Genomic DNA, 17,718 nt, shown 5'->3' with positions numbered 1-17,718 from the left:
TTGTTAAAACACCTGTACCGGAAGTCCATCTACTACTGAGCCAGGTTCAGGGTTCTTGTATTAATTTGCAAAGCCCTAAACAACTTAGGTCCATGGTACCTCAGGGATCACCTGAGCTCTTATATCCCAGCTTGATCACTAAGATCATCTGCAGGTGCGTCACTGGTCATTCCTTGAGTTGGCAAGATTCACTTCATAACAATAAGTAGAGACTTTAGTGTCATTGGCCCAGTATTACAGAATACAGTGGTACCTTGGTTCTCGAATTCTGGGAGTCTGATGGACTCCTGCAACCATTCGAAAATCAAGGTGCTGCTTCTGATTGGCTGCAGGAGCCTCCTGCACTCAAGCGGAAGCCATGTTGGATGTTCAGCTCCTGAAAAACTTTCACAAACCGGAACACTTACTTCAGGGTTTGAGGCATTTGGGAGACGATTTGTTCGACAACTAAGCCATACAAGAACCAAGGTCCCACTGTACTCTGCTGGTAGAGAGGTAGCTGAATCTGCTGAAAACCTTTCTATTCTGTCAAGCCTATGCAAGCAACCAGGAACACCTCTTTCCACAATAGTTAATTGTTTGATTTTAACATATCTATCTATCTATCTATCTATCTATCTATCTATCTCTCTCTCTATCTATCTATCTATCTATCTATCTATCATCTATCTATCTATCTATCTATCTATCATCTATCTATCTATCATCTATCTATCTATCTATCTATCTATCTATCATCTATCTATCTTTCATCTATCTATCTATCATCTATCTATCTAATGGTTTTATGTGCTATTATTTCAAACCACATTGATTTTTTAAATGAAATAGTGGTGTAATATATCAGTGTACTTGGCCAAGGCACTGTTTATCAGTCAAACCTACCTTTGCTGGGTTGTTGTGTGAATAAATGAGTGGATACATTAGAACCAGGTACTGTATACTGCCCTCTTTGGAGAAAGTGCTGGACAATATATATATTATCCCAGACACTGGGCACCTGTCATAACCAACATTAGTTATACTTGGAGCAGACCCATTGAAAGGAATGGATGTAATGTAGGTCCATTAATTTCCACTGGTTTACTGTAACTTAGATGGATGCACTCCATTTTCTTTGCCAGGCAGATTGCAAGGCTGTTTGAGCTGTTGCTTTGAAGAAACTGGTTCAATTGCCCCTGAGGAACTATGTCCTGACACAAAACACACTGGGTCCAAGCAAAATGATTCATGTGCATCTTTGTGATCTCTATGGCATTTCCAAGGGCAGCAGCTATCAAATCTGCTTAATTTGTGGGGTTTCTGTTCCTTTTACATCACAGGAAAGCAAGAATGCTTTACCAGCCTCTTTGTTCTACTATCTACTATTATTCCTCATGGATAATCATATCTCGATCCCCATTTATGCTTGCTGTATCTGACTTTTGTCTCTGATAAAAGCCTCCCTCGATGGATAAGAAGAAAGATTTAGAGAAGTCAATTGGGTTAAGTGATTTTAAAAAAAAACAAAAAAAGAACCTCAAGGATAGCTACTGGCAATACTGCAACAACCTTGATTCTTCTCCCACACTCCACTTCTATATATAATTACTGAAAACTCTTTTAACCTACAAGTGATACAGGCTGATGAACAATGAATAAAAGCCTTTAAACTGCTATGCTTGTAAGTCAAACTCAGATCTGTATATTTGAGGAGACAGGAATTCACCTGACAGCCTTAAAGGGGGGGGGGAGTTCTTATTTCTGGGGCAGACAAATTAAACAAATATGATCCCACTGTTTGCTCCCCAAAGCAATTTGGAGTTCAAATAAGAACAGGATGTGTACTTTTACTGTGTCTGTGTGTGATCGACATAAAAACAAAAAAAGAGAGACAATAGTACTTAAAACCCAGGAAATTCCGCTTTGCCCTGACTCTGCAAATAATGTGGTAGTTTGATCAGGTATGTGTACTGTAGCTATAAAATAGAGTCACAGCAGGTATATTATCCTGCAGACTTTCTTCTTTTTCTTCTACCTCACAGTGAAAATAGATTCTGGAAAGAGACAGAGAATGAAAGACTAAGAACAAATGTGGGGAGCCATGCCCATATGGGTGGTTGCATTATACTCATTAAGATGCATGGAGCACTTCTCCACCAACCCCAGTCTGCCTTTAGCCAGTCCCCACCTATTCCTTCCTACTTGCAACCTGTTCAGGGTCTGGCACAGCTTGTCAGCTTCCTCCCCTCTTGTCTCTATGTTGCCGTCATAGACAGGGCCAGTTCAAGACATTTTGGCACCTGATGTGAACCACAAAATGGTTCTGGAGTAGGGAAGAATGGGTGAGTGAGCAACTACATCAGGAACAAGGGAGGAAGAAAGATCTACATTGGAGACAAGGTGGGGAGGAGACCACCAGTGACATGCCACTGTAGAAGAGGCGTGGGGTTGCTGCCAAGGAGGTGGCAGATCCGTCCTCCAAGGAGTATACCATAGCCTTTGTTGCTGCAGCAGTGGGTGATGTATTCCTTGGAGGCCCAATCTACTGCTTTGTTGCCTCATCTTGCCTCTTGGCTAGGCTGGCTCTGCTCCTAGAACTCAGCATGGAGGAAGGTGGGGGAATGAAGCAGATCTGAGTCACTGAGCAACATCATTCAGACAAAAAGGCTGTTTCACAAAAAACAAAATCAGGGTTTAAACCAAAGTTTATGCAGAGTTGCCATATGTACTCTTTTTCCAGGACACATCCTCTTTTTCATGGGTAGAGTCACCATAGCTATCCATAGTCAAATGTGAATGCACTGGTGAAGCATATCCCAGCACTAGTGCACTCTCCACTCACAAACCGAGTCCTGCTGACTGCAGGGGTCTACTTAGCCAGGGTGTTACCTGTGGGGAACATATTGACACAGCAACACCCAGCAGGATTGAACTCTCTGCTCCCCATCTGGTTAACAGAAGGTTCAATTTAGTTTTCTGCAGTGTGGTTTTCAGGGTGTGCATGCCCTCCCTACTGTATGTTTAAGAGTGTTAAAAATCCTATTTAAATGTAAGTCTGACCCCTGAAGTATCTAGTTCTACTTTGCAATTAGGGAATCATGTAAATTCAATGTGCATTCCTAGTTTCTGTGTATATACAGAGATATAGAGCATGTTGCATTATGTCTGCAGGTTGCTTCTACAACAGTGGACAACTGTGTTATCCATAGCATCAAAGCTTAAGACTTCATACTCTGCCTTCAAAAAGATATCTTTGTATTTGATGCAAATACAAAAAGCACCTAAATGAAGAGACCATGAAAACACGAAGAGTGAAAATAATTCTCTCTTTTTTGGTGTGCTGAAAGTTATAGGAAGTGTAATTCTGTGGTGGGTGGAGTTCAACTCATCTGATTCAGAATGGTGCTATTTCCCTTCTTCCACCAGCAAACGAAAAAGACCACATTTTTGATAACTTTTTTTAAACAAACAAACAAAAAAATACTTACAAACTTTCCAAAGGCTAGATTCTTGGGCTTCAGAAAGCTGCACAGGCAGTAAAACTTGGCTTAGTTACAAAGTGATGAAAGTTCCTAAATTACTGGTAGAGGAACTAAAGAATGGCTGGTGAGAGCCAAGAGGGGTGAGCTGGAGCCTCTAGCTCAAACATCTGCACATGCTGAGCTTCTCAGGTAGACTGGAGAGAACAAAGGCTTGATTACTACCAGTAGTTCCTCTCTAGTTGAGGGAAGTGACTTAGCTAAGCCTGGCAGGGCAGCATGCTCTATGGTATTGATCCCTTCATGCATTAATTAGACTTAAGCACGTTGTTATATGAGACTGGTTAACCTGAGACTGGTTATCCCACATGAAGCAGGCTTCAGATTCCCTCTCTAGCATCTCCTGGTAGGGCTGGGAGAGCTCCCTATCTGAACACCCAGTGGGTTGGTGCCAGTCGGAGTAGACAGTATTGAACTAGAAAGTGCAATGGATTGATTCAGTATAAAGTGGCTTCCTATGTTGCTATAAATGTCCATAGTTAATGAAATCATACATGTATAATTACAATAAAGCTAAAGAGTTATTCAGTTGACTAGTGTTCTGAAACTTGTTACCCCAGAACATCACAAATAGAATTCATCAGGAATGGAGAACTTGTGTTCCTCTCACTGTTGCTGGACTCCTAACTCCCATGAGTCATAGCTGGCATAACCAGTTCTCAAGAACGATGGAAGTTGGAGTCCAGCAACATCTGGAGGGCCCCACCCCTGTTCTACAAGAAATAAATATTCTTAAATGACACCTAATCTTCTTCTCTTTTCTTTTTAAGCTATTGAAGTGAACCTCCAAAAAGCTCTTGCTGAAGCTTCTGAAACCTGCACACAAGAATGTCTCATCCTTGGCCATTCTGACAATTGCTGGATGCCTCCTTCCCTGACACAGTACCAGCAATCCAACCCTCCTTTGCCAGCATTCGGCTTCCAGCAAGGATGGGGGTGTGGAGCCATGCCAGAGGGAAGGCACACCCTCGGAAGGCCCCTTCCGAAGGATGATACTGACAAAGGCCAAGGAGGACCCAGGCCTCAGTTCTACAACACCTGCGAAAGACACTGCACCAGTGAAGACCCAGTCAAAGTCATTCCTCTTGCAAACTTCATCCCGGCCCAGGCAGCCTCCATATCTGGGAAGAACGCTACTTTGATCCATGAGCACCAACTATAAAGGCATACCTTGACAAATCAAGCTATTTCGGGCTTTAAAGTGTGAGTGTATATAGGCACAGCTTAACACAATTATAATGCATATGCAAACCTATTCAGGTTTGTTAATATTCATGTATATAAGAATTCTGAGTTGAAGCTGAAGACCTCTATCCTAAGTAACAAGTTAAAGGAAATTCAGCTTAATCAGTATATAACAGTATGCAAAAAACAAAAGGAAAAAAGGAAACAAAAAAGTGTGATTCTTTCCCCAATGAGCTGTCATGACACAAAATATCATTTAAAGACAAGGCTGGTATCCCTTTTTTGATAGAAGTGACAGCGAGTTTTGGAAAAGATCTGCTCAGCAACCGTCAAAGAGGAGAACTTTAGGATAAACTCTTTGCTTTCAGGTCATACTTTTAACTTGTACAGAATAATAATAATAATAATAATAATGAACACCCAGTATAATTATTAAGCATACTCATGACAGAGCCTTGCAATTCTTCATGAGGGAACTAAAAATGGAAAGTAGAGTATTCCTGTTATGTTGGTGAGTTCCAAAAGGGGAAACATTAGGAAGGGGTGGTATGGTACATGCAACCCACAATATAGCATGTGCCTTCCAGAAAACTAAAATGATGAAGGGTGGTATAAACTGTTTAAAACAAACAAACAAAAGTGATCTGTTCACATGCACTTGAAGCACCTGAAGAGATCTGAGCCTTTGCAATATTGCATTAAATGTGCAATAAATTTATTCTCCACCGTAGCCCAGGGAACACACACCTACAATGTCCAGTATCTTCTGGCTTGATCAGGGCATCTTGCTTAGTGCTGGGTTTGTAAGCGAAGAAGGGCAAAGACATTTAGGAGAGGAAGGGCTGGTGTGGTATCACAAAGGGTTGCAATAGATCGGTCTCTTCCAGCCTTGCAAACTGCAGGGAATTTTGATGCGTTGTTTCCTCTATCCTACCTGTGCTGCAAAGCTATCACTGAGAAACTGGTGATGAGGTGTGGAGAGGGAAGATTTTTATATATATAAAAAAAAATGGGGGGTCCACCTGGGGAGCACATTTTGTGTGTGTGTGTGTGTGTGTGTGTGTGTGTGATATCCTGCAGCTCCGCATGCCATTTAAAAAAGCACAATGGCATGGGCCCCATCTGCACTATGCATGTAAAGCGGTACTGTGCCACTTTAAATGAGCATGGTTCTCCCCCCCCCCCACACAACCCCCCCCCCCCCGGAAATGTGGTTTGTTAAAGTGTGCCGAGCATTGTTAAGAGACCTCCCCTATTCCCCTCACAGAGCTTCAATTGCCAGGGTGGTTTAATAGTCAAACCTTCTTCCCTCTGGGAATTATAGTTCTGTAAGAGGAATAGGGGTCTACTAACAACTCCAGCATCGTAAATGAACTACCATTCCCAAGATTATTGAGTATTTAAAGCAGTATGATAATGCTTAACATTTATAGTGCAGGTGGGGCCTAGATCTCAGCCCAAACAAGGTCACAGTGTGAATGTGATGGTGTTACCGCGATAAGCAGTCATTCCGATTTTGTTATGTGAAACATTAAGGAGGGAAATATTTTATTCTGAATGGGTGTGAGGAAGGACTATACCTTCTAGTATCTGATTTGCTTTGTAGCAGCAATCTGGGGGAAAAGAGGGGGCAATATAGAATCAAATGTCCCCTCCCTGGCATTCAAACTGATTATTAGCTTCTTTTGCCCTCCTTGACTTTTTCACATAACTGTTCCTCTGACAGGCTGCAAGGTGCCATGACACCATCAGGTTTACAACATGTGGTGAATAAGCGGAAGTATAAATAGCCCCTGGCAGGGGGATTTCCCCTTTTCACCCCCAAACATTTCCCCAACAAAATTAACAAACCTACAAACCAGGACAGAGCAATAAAGAACCCAAGCTAGCCAACTTGGAGGAGAGTACCATTAAACCTTTTACAGCACAATCCTAACCATGTCTTCTGAGACATACGTAAGTCTTATTGAACTACGCTAGTTAAGTGGGGTTGGGATTCTAGCTTTAGGCAGGGGAAGCAACAAGACATTTCAGATTATCATACAGGAGACAATATACCTCTTATCTTCCACTTTTTCACGTATTATTTTCACAAGTATAGTTTTGATCAGCAAAACATCCCCAAACCAAGACATAACCTACCTTATTTTGGAGTATGACTGCTTGAAGTCACACACACACACACACACACACACACACACACACACACACACACACACACAAGATCAGGGGTGCAGAACCTCAGACCTGGAAGTTCAAAGCACCATTCCAGCCTTTCTGGCCCTTGTAACTTTCCCCAATGCTGTGTTTCCCCATCAGGCCACACCCATCTCCTCTGGTCATACCCCACCACCACCAGACCAAGGCTACATGCTCATGTGCTTTTTCCTGAGTGGAATATGTCCCTGAACTGTGACAGAGGATAGGTGGAGAGATGTGCATGCAGGGTGTAGAAACCTCTGACATTTGCACAGCTGGAGTGTAGCCTGCTGAAATAATGTAAGAGCCACACTTGTTGCTCTGTACACTTTTGTGTCTGGGTCCACCTACATGTTGCCTTTCACCCTATGCATCACTGGCCAGCCCCCCCCCCCGTCTTCTTTGAAGTTTGCCCACACAGGAATGCTTCCCTTCAGCTGAAAAAAGAATCCCCCAGCTCTGCTGTATATTATGTCTCTGTGGGTGGCTATAAAGATTCCTAACTATTCTTATGCCCCTCGATTCCCCTATCAAATAGTTAGACCTTTATGAGTTGTGTTGTGCCTGGCCCATGCAGAGCTTATATGAGGCCCAAGTCCCAAGTCTTGTTAGACTTAGATTAAAAACTAAAACAAAAAAAAAAGCAGCTGGTCCCTGCTGGGGGGCCCAACCAGCTTAGCCCTCTGAGGCCCAGGGCAAGTGTAACTGATTGCCCTCCCCCACCCCCCACTCTCTGCATGGGCCTGTGTTGTGCCTCTTGGTGGTAAGCAAGTATCCTCTAGGAGACGACATTGTGGTAGTGAATGTATGTTGTCAGTTCCTGTAGGTTTCACTCTGTAACTTCACACGCTGTATGCAAAAGCCATTAGGCAAAATAATTCTTGGCATTTTTTGCTCAGTCTATGCTGAAGCAAATCACTGGCATTAGTCTAAAGAATGAGAGGACCAGGAAGCAAATGTTTGATGGATGTAATTATGAAGTCCCCCTTGTTAACGTTATTCTGTAGCAGCTCAAGGTGATGTACCAGAGGAGATTAGACATTCATGACTGATCTCTGTGTGCTAGTTTTCATATACAGTATAATGAATAGCGAGTAAAGGCTATACCGGGTACAGAAAATATGTCTTCTTCCTTTTTTTTAATATGAAAGAGTCCTGATCCACTTCCTTTTTCTTTCTCCCTAGCCTTTGATTCCTGCAGTCTTGTACATTCTGCAACCAAATAACCTGTCTGTAACACAATCGAACAGCTTTCCTAGCTCCAATTTTACTTTACCACAGACAATCGAAATTTGATGGAGAGAAGGAAGCAAAGTGTGATTGAAAAAAGAAGGAGAATCTTTTCCCGTGAAAAGAACTTCATGTAGGCTCATCAATGTAACTTTAAAATCTGTAACTTATGAGCAAACCTCTGTGTGTATAATTACTGTAATATAAAATGGCTTGTAAATTTATTGAAATTCCTGTTGCTGAGGGTTCCAATGAATGCTAACAGAGTTTCTCTGTATTGCCCTCAGCAACTATAAGTAGCTTTATTATCCCCACTGTTATTCTGAACACATTTTGCTTTTAACATGTAATGTAAAGTAATACTAATAATAATAATAATAATTACAAGAGAAGTTTCACTTTTAACTTTCCAGTTGCATTTAATTCATATAAAGCTCAGGCTATGTTATTGTGTATCTTTCCCTAACCCCACAAAATGCTTTGTCTGAGATAGGGCTCACTGCATGTAAATTCTGGGATACATGTTAATGCTTTAGATACTGACACAACGACTCAACACCAATTCAAGCACAGTAAATACTTTGACAAATCAATCAGAAAGCAGCTTTGGTTCCAGGAAACCTTCACTTAAGTCTTCAGTGTTCGCTTTGTATTTAAAAGAAAAAGGAAAAGCTTCTTTGTTGTTTTAGAAAATAGTCGACATAGGCCTTGATCATGCACATGCACACATAATTGTTAAGTTTAAAGTTTACTTCTTCCATTTTAAAAAAAGTTAATCTTACAAAATATTGTTTATATGCCCTATTGGCGGGGGGGGGGGGAGAGAAAGTTGATTGAGTTTGCATTTAAAGGCAAGCCTAGCAAATCCAACCAAGCTTTTCAGCTTGTAGAAGGTGACAGACTGTGCTGGAGAGCTTTTTATATCCGTGGAGGCTGCCAACACCTTTTAGAACCTTTTGCATAACTGGGGTTCTCAAATGTGCTATGAACCTCCATGGAATTATAAGGCTCTCACTGCAAATAGTCTCTTACCACACAAGGAAGGCAAGGAAAATGTTGCTAGAGGAGTGGGTGGTGCTATCACACTCATCCCACTACAACCCACCTCCCATGTAGCCCTCTTTCTAGTGCTTGAAGCGGGCTTATAGGTGACCTAAATGTCTGCACCTGATAAGAAACGAGTGGTTGTTGAAACTTCTCTCCCAAATTATAACAAGCATGTAGCTTTCATACCAGATCTAAGCTCTCAATACATCCATGGGGGGCAGGGTATATATGCTACATTACAGTTGAGAAGCAAGACTTTACTTCAGCCACAATGTCAGTACCTCCAGAATTACTTCTTATGCAAACTCACAGTTCAGTGGTATATGTTGGAAAATTCTGCTTGGTTATTTTGTCTGTTGGGATACCTAGATCTCAAAGATATGTGGACTGCTCACTTGACTTGCTTGTGCAGGTCCAATTTTTATGGGATTTGCACAAAAGAACTTAAAGGTGATTTAACCCAGTGTTTGTTCCAACAAATAATAATGATGATGATGTTATTATTTATATGGCCCCCATCTAACTAGGTTAGCCCAGACTAAGATTCCATCAACCTATGTGTTGGTGTCTTTGATTTCCCATGGGCATAGGAAGCCCTGCATTGACTTCTGAACCCTGACATAGAATGACAAGACTACTAAATTATGAAAAAATCATTGGTAAAACATAAAGTTTCCCCAAACTAGCTTTCTTATATCCACTTGAACAGCTAAAATATTGAGCTGGTTTTACCCATCCATCAGAATTAAATGGCTTCATCTCCTAATGGCAAATTGAGAGTGCTCTCATGGAAAATCAATACACAAAAAAGTTAATAGTTAACGTGTTTTAAGACCTTCATGGTTCCTGCTAGGTCTTGCCACAATATATTAGGGTAGGGGGAAATTGTGTCCATGAACTTTATGGTGCTTTTAAGCTATATAGGAAGAATTAAATATCAAGACTTAAAAGTACTGGGGAAAAACACCGTTTATCGGATTAGATTGCTTGCATTTTGAATGGTTACTACTAATGCATTCATATGCATAAAACCATCCATGAGGCAAGGTGAGGAAGCAGCAGGCTCCAGAGAGTTGGAAGGGGTGGCAGATTCGGCCCCCATGGGGTGTGCTGATCACTGCTTCTTGCAACTTGTTGGCTGTTGAGCTTCCACTGCCCACTGCCACTTCCTCTGTTGCCTGCCTGCCTACCATGTGACCATCCTCCACCATTGGGCATTCCAGGGAGGAAGAGGAGAAAGAGGAGGTGGTGAGAGGCAGCAATTATTATTATCTTTGGCAGCTCCAGTAGAACACTCTGGGCCGCACATGACATAATGTATTATATTAATTATTATAATTGCTTCATCTGCATCTCAGGCTTCCTCCAAGGATCTCAAAGAGATGTTACATTTAGAACAACCTTTTGAGGTAGGTTAGACTGAGCAATGTCATTTTAGCCCCAAGTCACCCCAGTGAATTACATAAGTGAGTGAGGGCTTGAACCCAGGTTTCAAAAGTCCAGACTACTATTCTAATGAACACATTTGTAATGGTCTCCTTAGATAAAAACTAAGTTTCTCTCAGTACCGCTAAACAGCTGATGATGCTATGTTGTAGCGCTTATCTTCAGTATAAAACAATTCATTCCAATAGGGGCTCAAGGCTTTTCAAGTGTTCCAATCAAGCAGTAGAAACAAACTGCTGCCTGTTCTGCATGAAACTGAGATTTTTAAATGTTTGAGCCCTCATATTTGAACACTTGAAACACCCACTTATTCTATTCTTGATGCCTTCAGCTAAACAGGCTCTGATTATATATATATATAAAATCTGTGTGAGAGGTTTGATAACAATCAGATATGTGGAATTGAAATCTGATGTCTCATTCACATGTGCAAGTCATCATGATGACGTCATTAAGTGATGCCTATGTGAACCGACTAGAGAGCAAAGTATTAACACTATGAGCTACTGTGGGAGTAGAATCTCTGTTCCATACACAGATGTCCCTTAGCTAATGACCTCCTATATTCATACAAAGAGAGAGATAGAGCACTTGCTCTCAGAAGCTCCATGTGCACTTCCATTCATTTTTCTTCCTTTTTTTAATTGGTTAGGAACATAGGTCAGATAATTGTTCATCTAGCTTAGTGTTGCCTACTCTGTCTGGCAGCAGTTCTCCTGAGGCACAGGTACAGGTCTTCTCATCATCTGTTGCTTGATCCTTTTTTAAACAGGAAGTGCTGGGGACTAGTAGTGGCTAGTGAAATGATGTTGATGGGGCAGCGTTACTCTTCTAGCTTCCTAACACCATGGATCACATGCTTACTGAGAAGGAAAGGGGAAGGGTGCAGCACAGCAAGATTGACTTGGTGCAACATGTGGCAGCAGAAGCATCAGATTGGCTCTGCCACCATGCATCACACTGGGCCAAGCTCCATGCACTTCAGTCCTCCCCTGAAACTACAAAGCTCATTTATGCCATATTGTTTTGGATGGGCTAGGCTTAGTGGCAGAGACCAGTGTTGCATGCAGTAAGTCCTATATTCAATCCCCAGCATCTCCAGTTAGAGCTGAGAGAGGTCCCCGCCTTAAACTTCAGAGAGCTTCTAGCCAGTCCTTGCAGGCGATACTAAACTGCATGCATCAATAGATCAGTGAAGTTTCCCATAGTTTCCCCCACTTCCAAAACTGTGGTTAGGGGTTAGGGACAGCCAGCATGCTACATGATGTCTCACACCAATAACTACTTCATTTTTAATTTTGAATGGAGGAACACTTATCTGGGTACACATTTCATCAGGTGCACAAATCTCTCCCTTCATTGACAGAAATTCCATGCAGGATGATATGCCCCTTACAGTGTTTACAGAGAGCTCCAGAGGAGGAATACAAGCCACACTCTTCAGGCATTCTCTAGTCATTTTAATTAATCACATGAGGGGGTTTGTGCGCACAAACAAGTGTGCTCGTTGTGCCCCATCACCACCCTGATAATCCTCCAAACTCAGAGAGAGAGAGAGAGAGAGAGAACTCCTGTACTTGTGGAAGCTCCCTACCCTTTAAAAAAAATCATTCTGGCTTTTTTCAATTCCTCTTTTGTCCCCAGTCTTGGGCTAAGTTTCACATTTCCTGCACTAGTTTGCATAAATGCACAGCATGTCCCCCCCCCCTAGGGTGTTCATTTTTGTACATGTTTGTTGGCTTGGGGGTAGCATTGCAAAATGTGTGTACATTCTGAAGGATGGGTGTGTTTCAGTTCACGTTTTGTGTCCTGTTTTCCCCAATACAATTGTTTCTGTGCACATTTTCTCCGAACATTTGCCATCTTTCTTTTGCGGGGTGGGCACAGGTCTTTTTGGTGAGAGATCGGGGCTCTGCATGACAAATTTCAGGGAAGAGTACATATTTCAGAAGATGCAGGTTTTGTATGTTCATTTTAAAATGTGAACAGCTTAAGTAGTTTTCCTTCCATCTTTGGGGAAGGGCATTCGGAATGGTGGTGAGGAGGGAGAGCTAATGCATATTTCCCTTTGCCACTCCCCCTCCCCCTCCATGGGTTTAATTAACTTGACTAGAGAATACTTGAAGAGGACAACTGTGCCTGAATTATCTAGCATACAAAATAATAATAATATGTGGACTCTTTCTGAGTCTTTCTCGCCAGTACCCAATAACATCCATGGACATTTACACATGTTACCATATCTAAGCAATCATCCAGTACCATCTGTGTCATCTTATTTAGTCATCTGGCTTATTTTACTTTATTTGCCTGAAATTGATTTTTTTTAAGAAAAAGAAACCTAAAACTATATACTGCAGTACATACTGTGTAGCTACAGAGATTTATTTCATACTATATATTATAAATGGGAGGGGGTGCACTTTTTGCCTTCCTCAGATGAACAAAGTGTCAAACAATGTTTAAAACCAGGAACGGTTTTGTTTTAAAACATGTTTGTTGGAAATAATACTGTGTTCCTTTCTAGCTGATTCACAGATCTATGCACAACAATAGGTTTCTCCTCACTCTGCATTGGTTTGTGCAATGTGTGAAAACTGACTCTCTCTGTCTCTCTGACTCTCTCTCTCTCTGTCTCTCTCTCTCTCTGTATATATATATATATATATATATAATTATAAATAAATATATATGGTGTCTGAGGTAGCATTAGGTTGTAGCAAAAGGGGCCGGTGGAATCAACGCAGAGCGAGCCTCTAAGCACTGGAATCATTGCCACTTACTGGCATGTGGCAGAGCAAGGCAGCAGTGAGTTTGAGGCAACTTTTGTGCCCAACTGGGAGGTTCAATTTGGTGCCAATGGTGCACCCTAATTGCCTTCACTGCTGCCTTACCACACGCACATGCCATCCCAGGAAGCAGTGATGAGATCAGCTCCATGGCTGGGAGATCATCTCCATGACCCCTCCTCACCACACCAGCCCCTCCTGGGTTATAGAACACCTCTCCTTGTGGTTAAATCTGTGACACAGTCATCAATGGGCATCCATGTGCAAACTGCTTCTTAGGGGAGGGGTTTGGGCTTTTTTAAAAAAGGATTTTTTAAAAAATCCATTTTGAATTAAAACCAGTTTTCAAGTTATACTTAGAGGGATGTTGCAACTGTTCCTTTCTCCATCCTAGAGTAGCTTCATTCCGAAGTGTGAATAGGATTCTGCCAAGAGGGGAAGAAGAAAAAACAGGAGTGGAAATAGGCAGCAGTATGTTTGGTTGCTGAGTATAATAAGAAAGTCAAATTTCATTTGGTTTTGTAGATTTATTTATTTTTTAAAGAGCTTGCCATCTTTACTGCACTGTTTCCCTCTCCGTTGATCAAACCAAATTCTTCTCAGCAATGAGTGATATCTTATTCTAAATCAAAATAAACATAGATTATTTAGAAACTTGTTCTTAATTATTTAGAAATTATTTCAGACAGAAAAAGAAGAGTCATTGTCAGCATTTAGGTGCAGCCTGTTGATGCCTGCAAATTAAAAAGACCCCCCCCCCCAGTGTGTGGGCTCTCTTGACATAAATGTGTGATTAATCTTAATTGACAAAAGAAAATAGGCTCCTTTAACAACCTTTGTTTAATGAGGGCACAATGCATTGGCCAAATTATATGTGCTGAAATTGGAGCAAGGTTCATAACAGTCATCCTCTTGTACAAATCCTACTTGTTTTAGGTCTGGGCTTTATCTTTTTGTAAAAGTAAAGAGTTGGGTTTTGTGATCATAAGTAAACAGGCTTGCAGGCAAGGATTGTATTTGGTAAATCCTAGGAAACAAAACTATGTGTATGTCATGTTAACCCTAGTTATGGAAGATATCTGAAAAAAGCTTTTGTAAATACATGTATTTGAGTTTGTACTTCAGGGAGATTTTTTCACTCTGTGGCATACTACAGGATTTGAAAGTGATTAAGTCTGTGTATTTGTACTGAAACTGCCCTAATCCACGCTTTAGAATCGTGCTGTTGGGCATTGTACGCTGTTAAGTTCAATAGCATTGGAAGTCCAGTTAAACCCACTGTAGTTCTCTTTCAGGTTATGTACAGCATGTTGTCTTGTTAATTAAGATGCTTATTAATAAAATTAGAGCCACAAAAGCAAAAAAAAAAAAAAGAGTCTCTTTTTTGGGAGAGGGGGTGGGGGTGGGGAGGTTCACCATGTGTTGTGTACTTATCTGCCTGCTGGATAAAACAGTTCAAGTCAATATTTAAAAGGCTTCAAAAGTATGAAACGGAAACATTCAAGAAATAAGTTGCTAAAGCTCAAAGCTGTCTTAACTTTTTTTTTTTTCCTGGTTTGCTCCCACAGTGCTTGGGCCACACAGGACTGATGTGTTCATAGGACTTGGAGTTCTTTGTTACAATGCCCAAAATCAGGAATTTGGAATGTGTGTGCAGAGGTACAATATCACTGAATCTCAATGCTACACTGCTTGAAAAGAGCCCCCAATTCTGAATAGAACACTGCGAGGAAGAGTGTAGTGTATGGTTAACATTTTTTTTTTCTACCAATCTAGGGATCCTTTAATTAATTAATTAATTAAATACTATGCGTTCAGGATGTTGATGCTGCAGTGATGGTGGCGGCAGAGGAACGGCCGCCACCTTGACCTCAACCACCATGTTTCCCCTTCTTCTGAGGCTTCTATCTCCTTTCTCCATGAGCCTGGGCAGCCCCTGAGTTGTTGATTCTTCGGTGGCGGTGGGGAAGAGGTGTGCGGTAGGTCAGGCATGGAAGGCAGAGAGCGGTGGTGGCAACGAGGCTCAGGCAGTGCGATGCCTCTCTTCCCATTGGAGCAGCCCCAATTCCATTCCTACTCCTGCTTGCACACAAGCTCTGATAGGCAGTGTGAAGCCTTCCTTCACAGCTGAGAGATCCCCGCCCCGATCCTGCTTTTACACAAGTAGGAGTTGGGAGGCTGCTCCGATAGGCAGCATGAAGCCTCCCTTCACAGCTTAGTTGCTGGGGTCAGAGAAGGTGGAGGCAGCCCAGAAACTGCATCTTAGAGTCTCTGCACCACCACCATATGGGGACTTCCAAGCAGCTCCTGAAACCAGCCAAAGCCAACTGCTCCGGGCTGCTGAGACTGCTGCTGCTGCATTTCCTGGGGACATTAGATGAAATCCGGGGACATTCCGGAGATGGAATTTGTCCGGGAATTTATTCACAAATCCAGGGACTGTCCCCAGGCAACGGGGACGTCTGGTAACCCTAGCGTAGTGTATCTATTTGTTGAAACATGCTTAGCGAAAACAGTGTTCTAATTATTGACCGGCTGATTCTACAAACCATCTACATGGAGGGAAGGATCTGCATTGGACAAGGTGAGCCACTTGACTCAGGCGGCAGAGTGAGAAGAGTGTCACACCAACCCATCCTCTCCTGCCCCTCCTCACCCACAGGGCTTCCCACTGTGGCAGGTTTGCTTGCTCATTTGCTGCAGTAGTGTAGCTAGGTGTGGGTGGGGAGGATGCGGTGCCTTGGGCGGCACTTACCATGGGGGTGGTGCACCAGAGCCAAGGGAACACCAGGTGCCCCAGAGCCCAGTGCGCTGCTCCCAAAATCAGTGTGTCCCGGGGCTTGGCATCCAGTGTGCTGGATGCTTTGTCCCCTCTCCTGGCTCCCAGAGGGTGGCCAGGAGGGATGCAACTACCCTGTGCTGGCCCCAGCCACACGTCACCATGCAGGAACCATGCTCTGCCCAAGAAGGAAATGTGGGGCTGGCCTCTGCCCACTGCCTTCCCTTCAGTCACCCTCCAGCAGAACTCAGGAGGGCATCTGCAAGTGACTGCAGGGAGCCAGAGCTGCTGTGCCACATCACTTGCAGGCACCCTCTAGCTGGAGGGTGCCCTGCAGGAATGCAGCCTCCTAGACCGGCTGAGCATTGTGTCCTGCTCAGCAGCCCTCAAAGTGGAGAGCACTGGGAGGGACACAGTTCTGGCAGTGCGCCCTGCCCCAGCTCGTCTCTCCCCCATGGTGCGATGTCATGGTGTGAAGCAGTGTGTGCTGACACTGGGCACCCACAGCAGGGGACCCAAGACCATAAGAAGAGCCTTGCTGGATCAGATCAAAGGTCTCTCTACTCCTGTATCCTGTTCTCACAGTGTCCAATCAGATGTACTAGAACTAGATTGTCCAAATGTTCTAGATTTGGGTAGAGGGATTGATTGCTAAACCACTCTGGAAACTGTGGCTCTGTGAGGGAAATAGTCGTCTCCTAACAACTTTCAGCACCCTTAACAAAGTAACCAGGATACTCTTGGAAAACCCATACCTATTAAATGTCGTATGATACCGTTGTAAAGGTATAGTGCAGGTGGAGAATTAGTCACAAAACCAGGTATATATATAGTCAAGGAGAAATCACATAGGGAAAGAAAACTATTTCCTTTTCTTTCTCTTTCAATACAAATGCTATAAAGTTCTGTAAAATAATTTCAGAACCCTTTTTTTAAGGGAAAAAAGGCCTTAACCTACCATACTTTAGAAAACAATATCCTCAACAGGCAGCAGCCCTGCAAGTCATTCAGTTGAAATAGTCTGTGTTTGATCTAACTTCCACATGCAAGAAGTGGGTGGGGACCCACTTAACTATTAAGAACACACCTTTGAAAACCCTCTCTAGTGCTTTCCGTGATTCATTTAAAAATCAGTTAAAACTCACAATGTAGCACAATGTATTCAAGAAGATGGATACAAATGCTCCATCCTACTTTTTTTTTTAAAAAAGTAAGTCTTCTGTGTAGCTGTTAAAAAGAGAGCGAGAGATCTGAAAAGATAAGAGAATCAAAATATGAAGTTGAAAGATGAATCTTGACTGGGTAGACAAAGTGAGTGAAATGAGGTTATATGACAGTGAAAAGGTTTAACAAGGTAATGCAATAAATATTTAAAATGTGCAGTCCGATTCTTTGATCCAGTATACTGGCATAGTGACTTCACTACGGGAGAGTTCTAACTGGGGTTAATAGATTCAATCTGCATTCAGATTGAATCCTTCCTATCTCCCACCCCTGCCGATGCACACACACATTGTGGTCC

The 17,718-nt window shown here is 42.4% G+C and overlaps 1 protein-coding gene across 2 annotated transcripts in view; it reads left to right on the top strand.

Moving 5' to 3' along the window:
* The window catches only part of PCDH11X (protocadherin 11 X-linked), a 745,920-nt gene extending 733,000 nt beyond the window's left edge, over positions 1 to 12,920 (top strand). For both annotated transcript variants that reach the window (XM_081179390.1, XM_081179391.1), the window contains 2 exons: positions 4,292 to 4,724; positions 8,091 to 12,920. In XM_081179390.1, coding sequence (XP_081035516.1) covers positions 4,292 to 4,683 — 392 coding nt within the window. In that variant the 3' untranslated portion in view covers positions 4,684 to 4,724; positions 8,091 to 12,920. The remainder of the gene's footprint in view (positions 1 to 4,291; positions 4,725 to 8,090) is intronic.
* The last annotated feature ends 4,798 nt before the right edge of the window (positions 12,921 to 17,718 follow it).

The sequence above is a fragment of the Podarcis bocagei genome (genome assembly GCF_964188305.1).
Source record: "Podarcis bocagei genome assembly, chromosome: Z".
Taxonomy (NCBI): Eukaryota; Metazoa; Chordata; class Lepidosauria; order Squamata; family Lacertidae; genus Podarcis; species Podarcis bocagei.
This window is presented reverse-complemented; position numbering and strand designations above follow the sequence as displayed.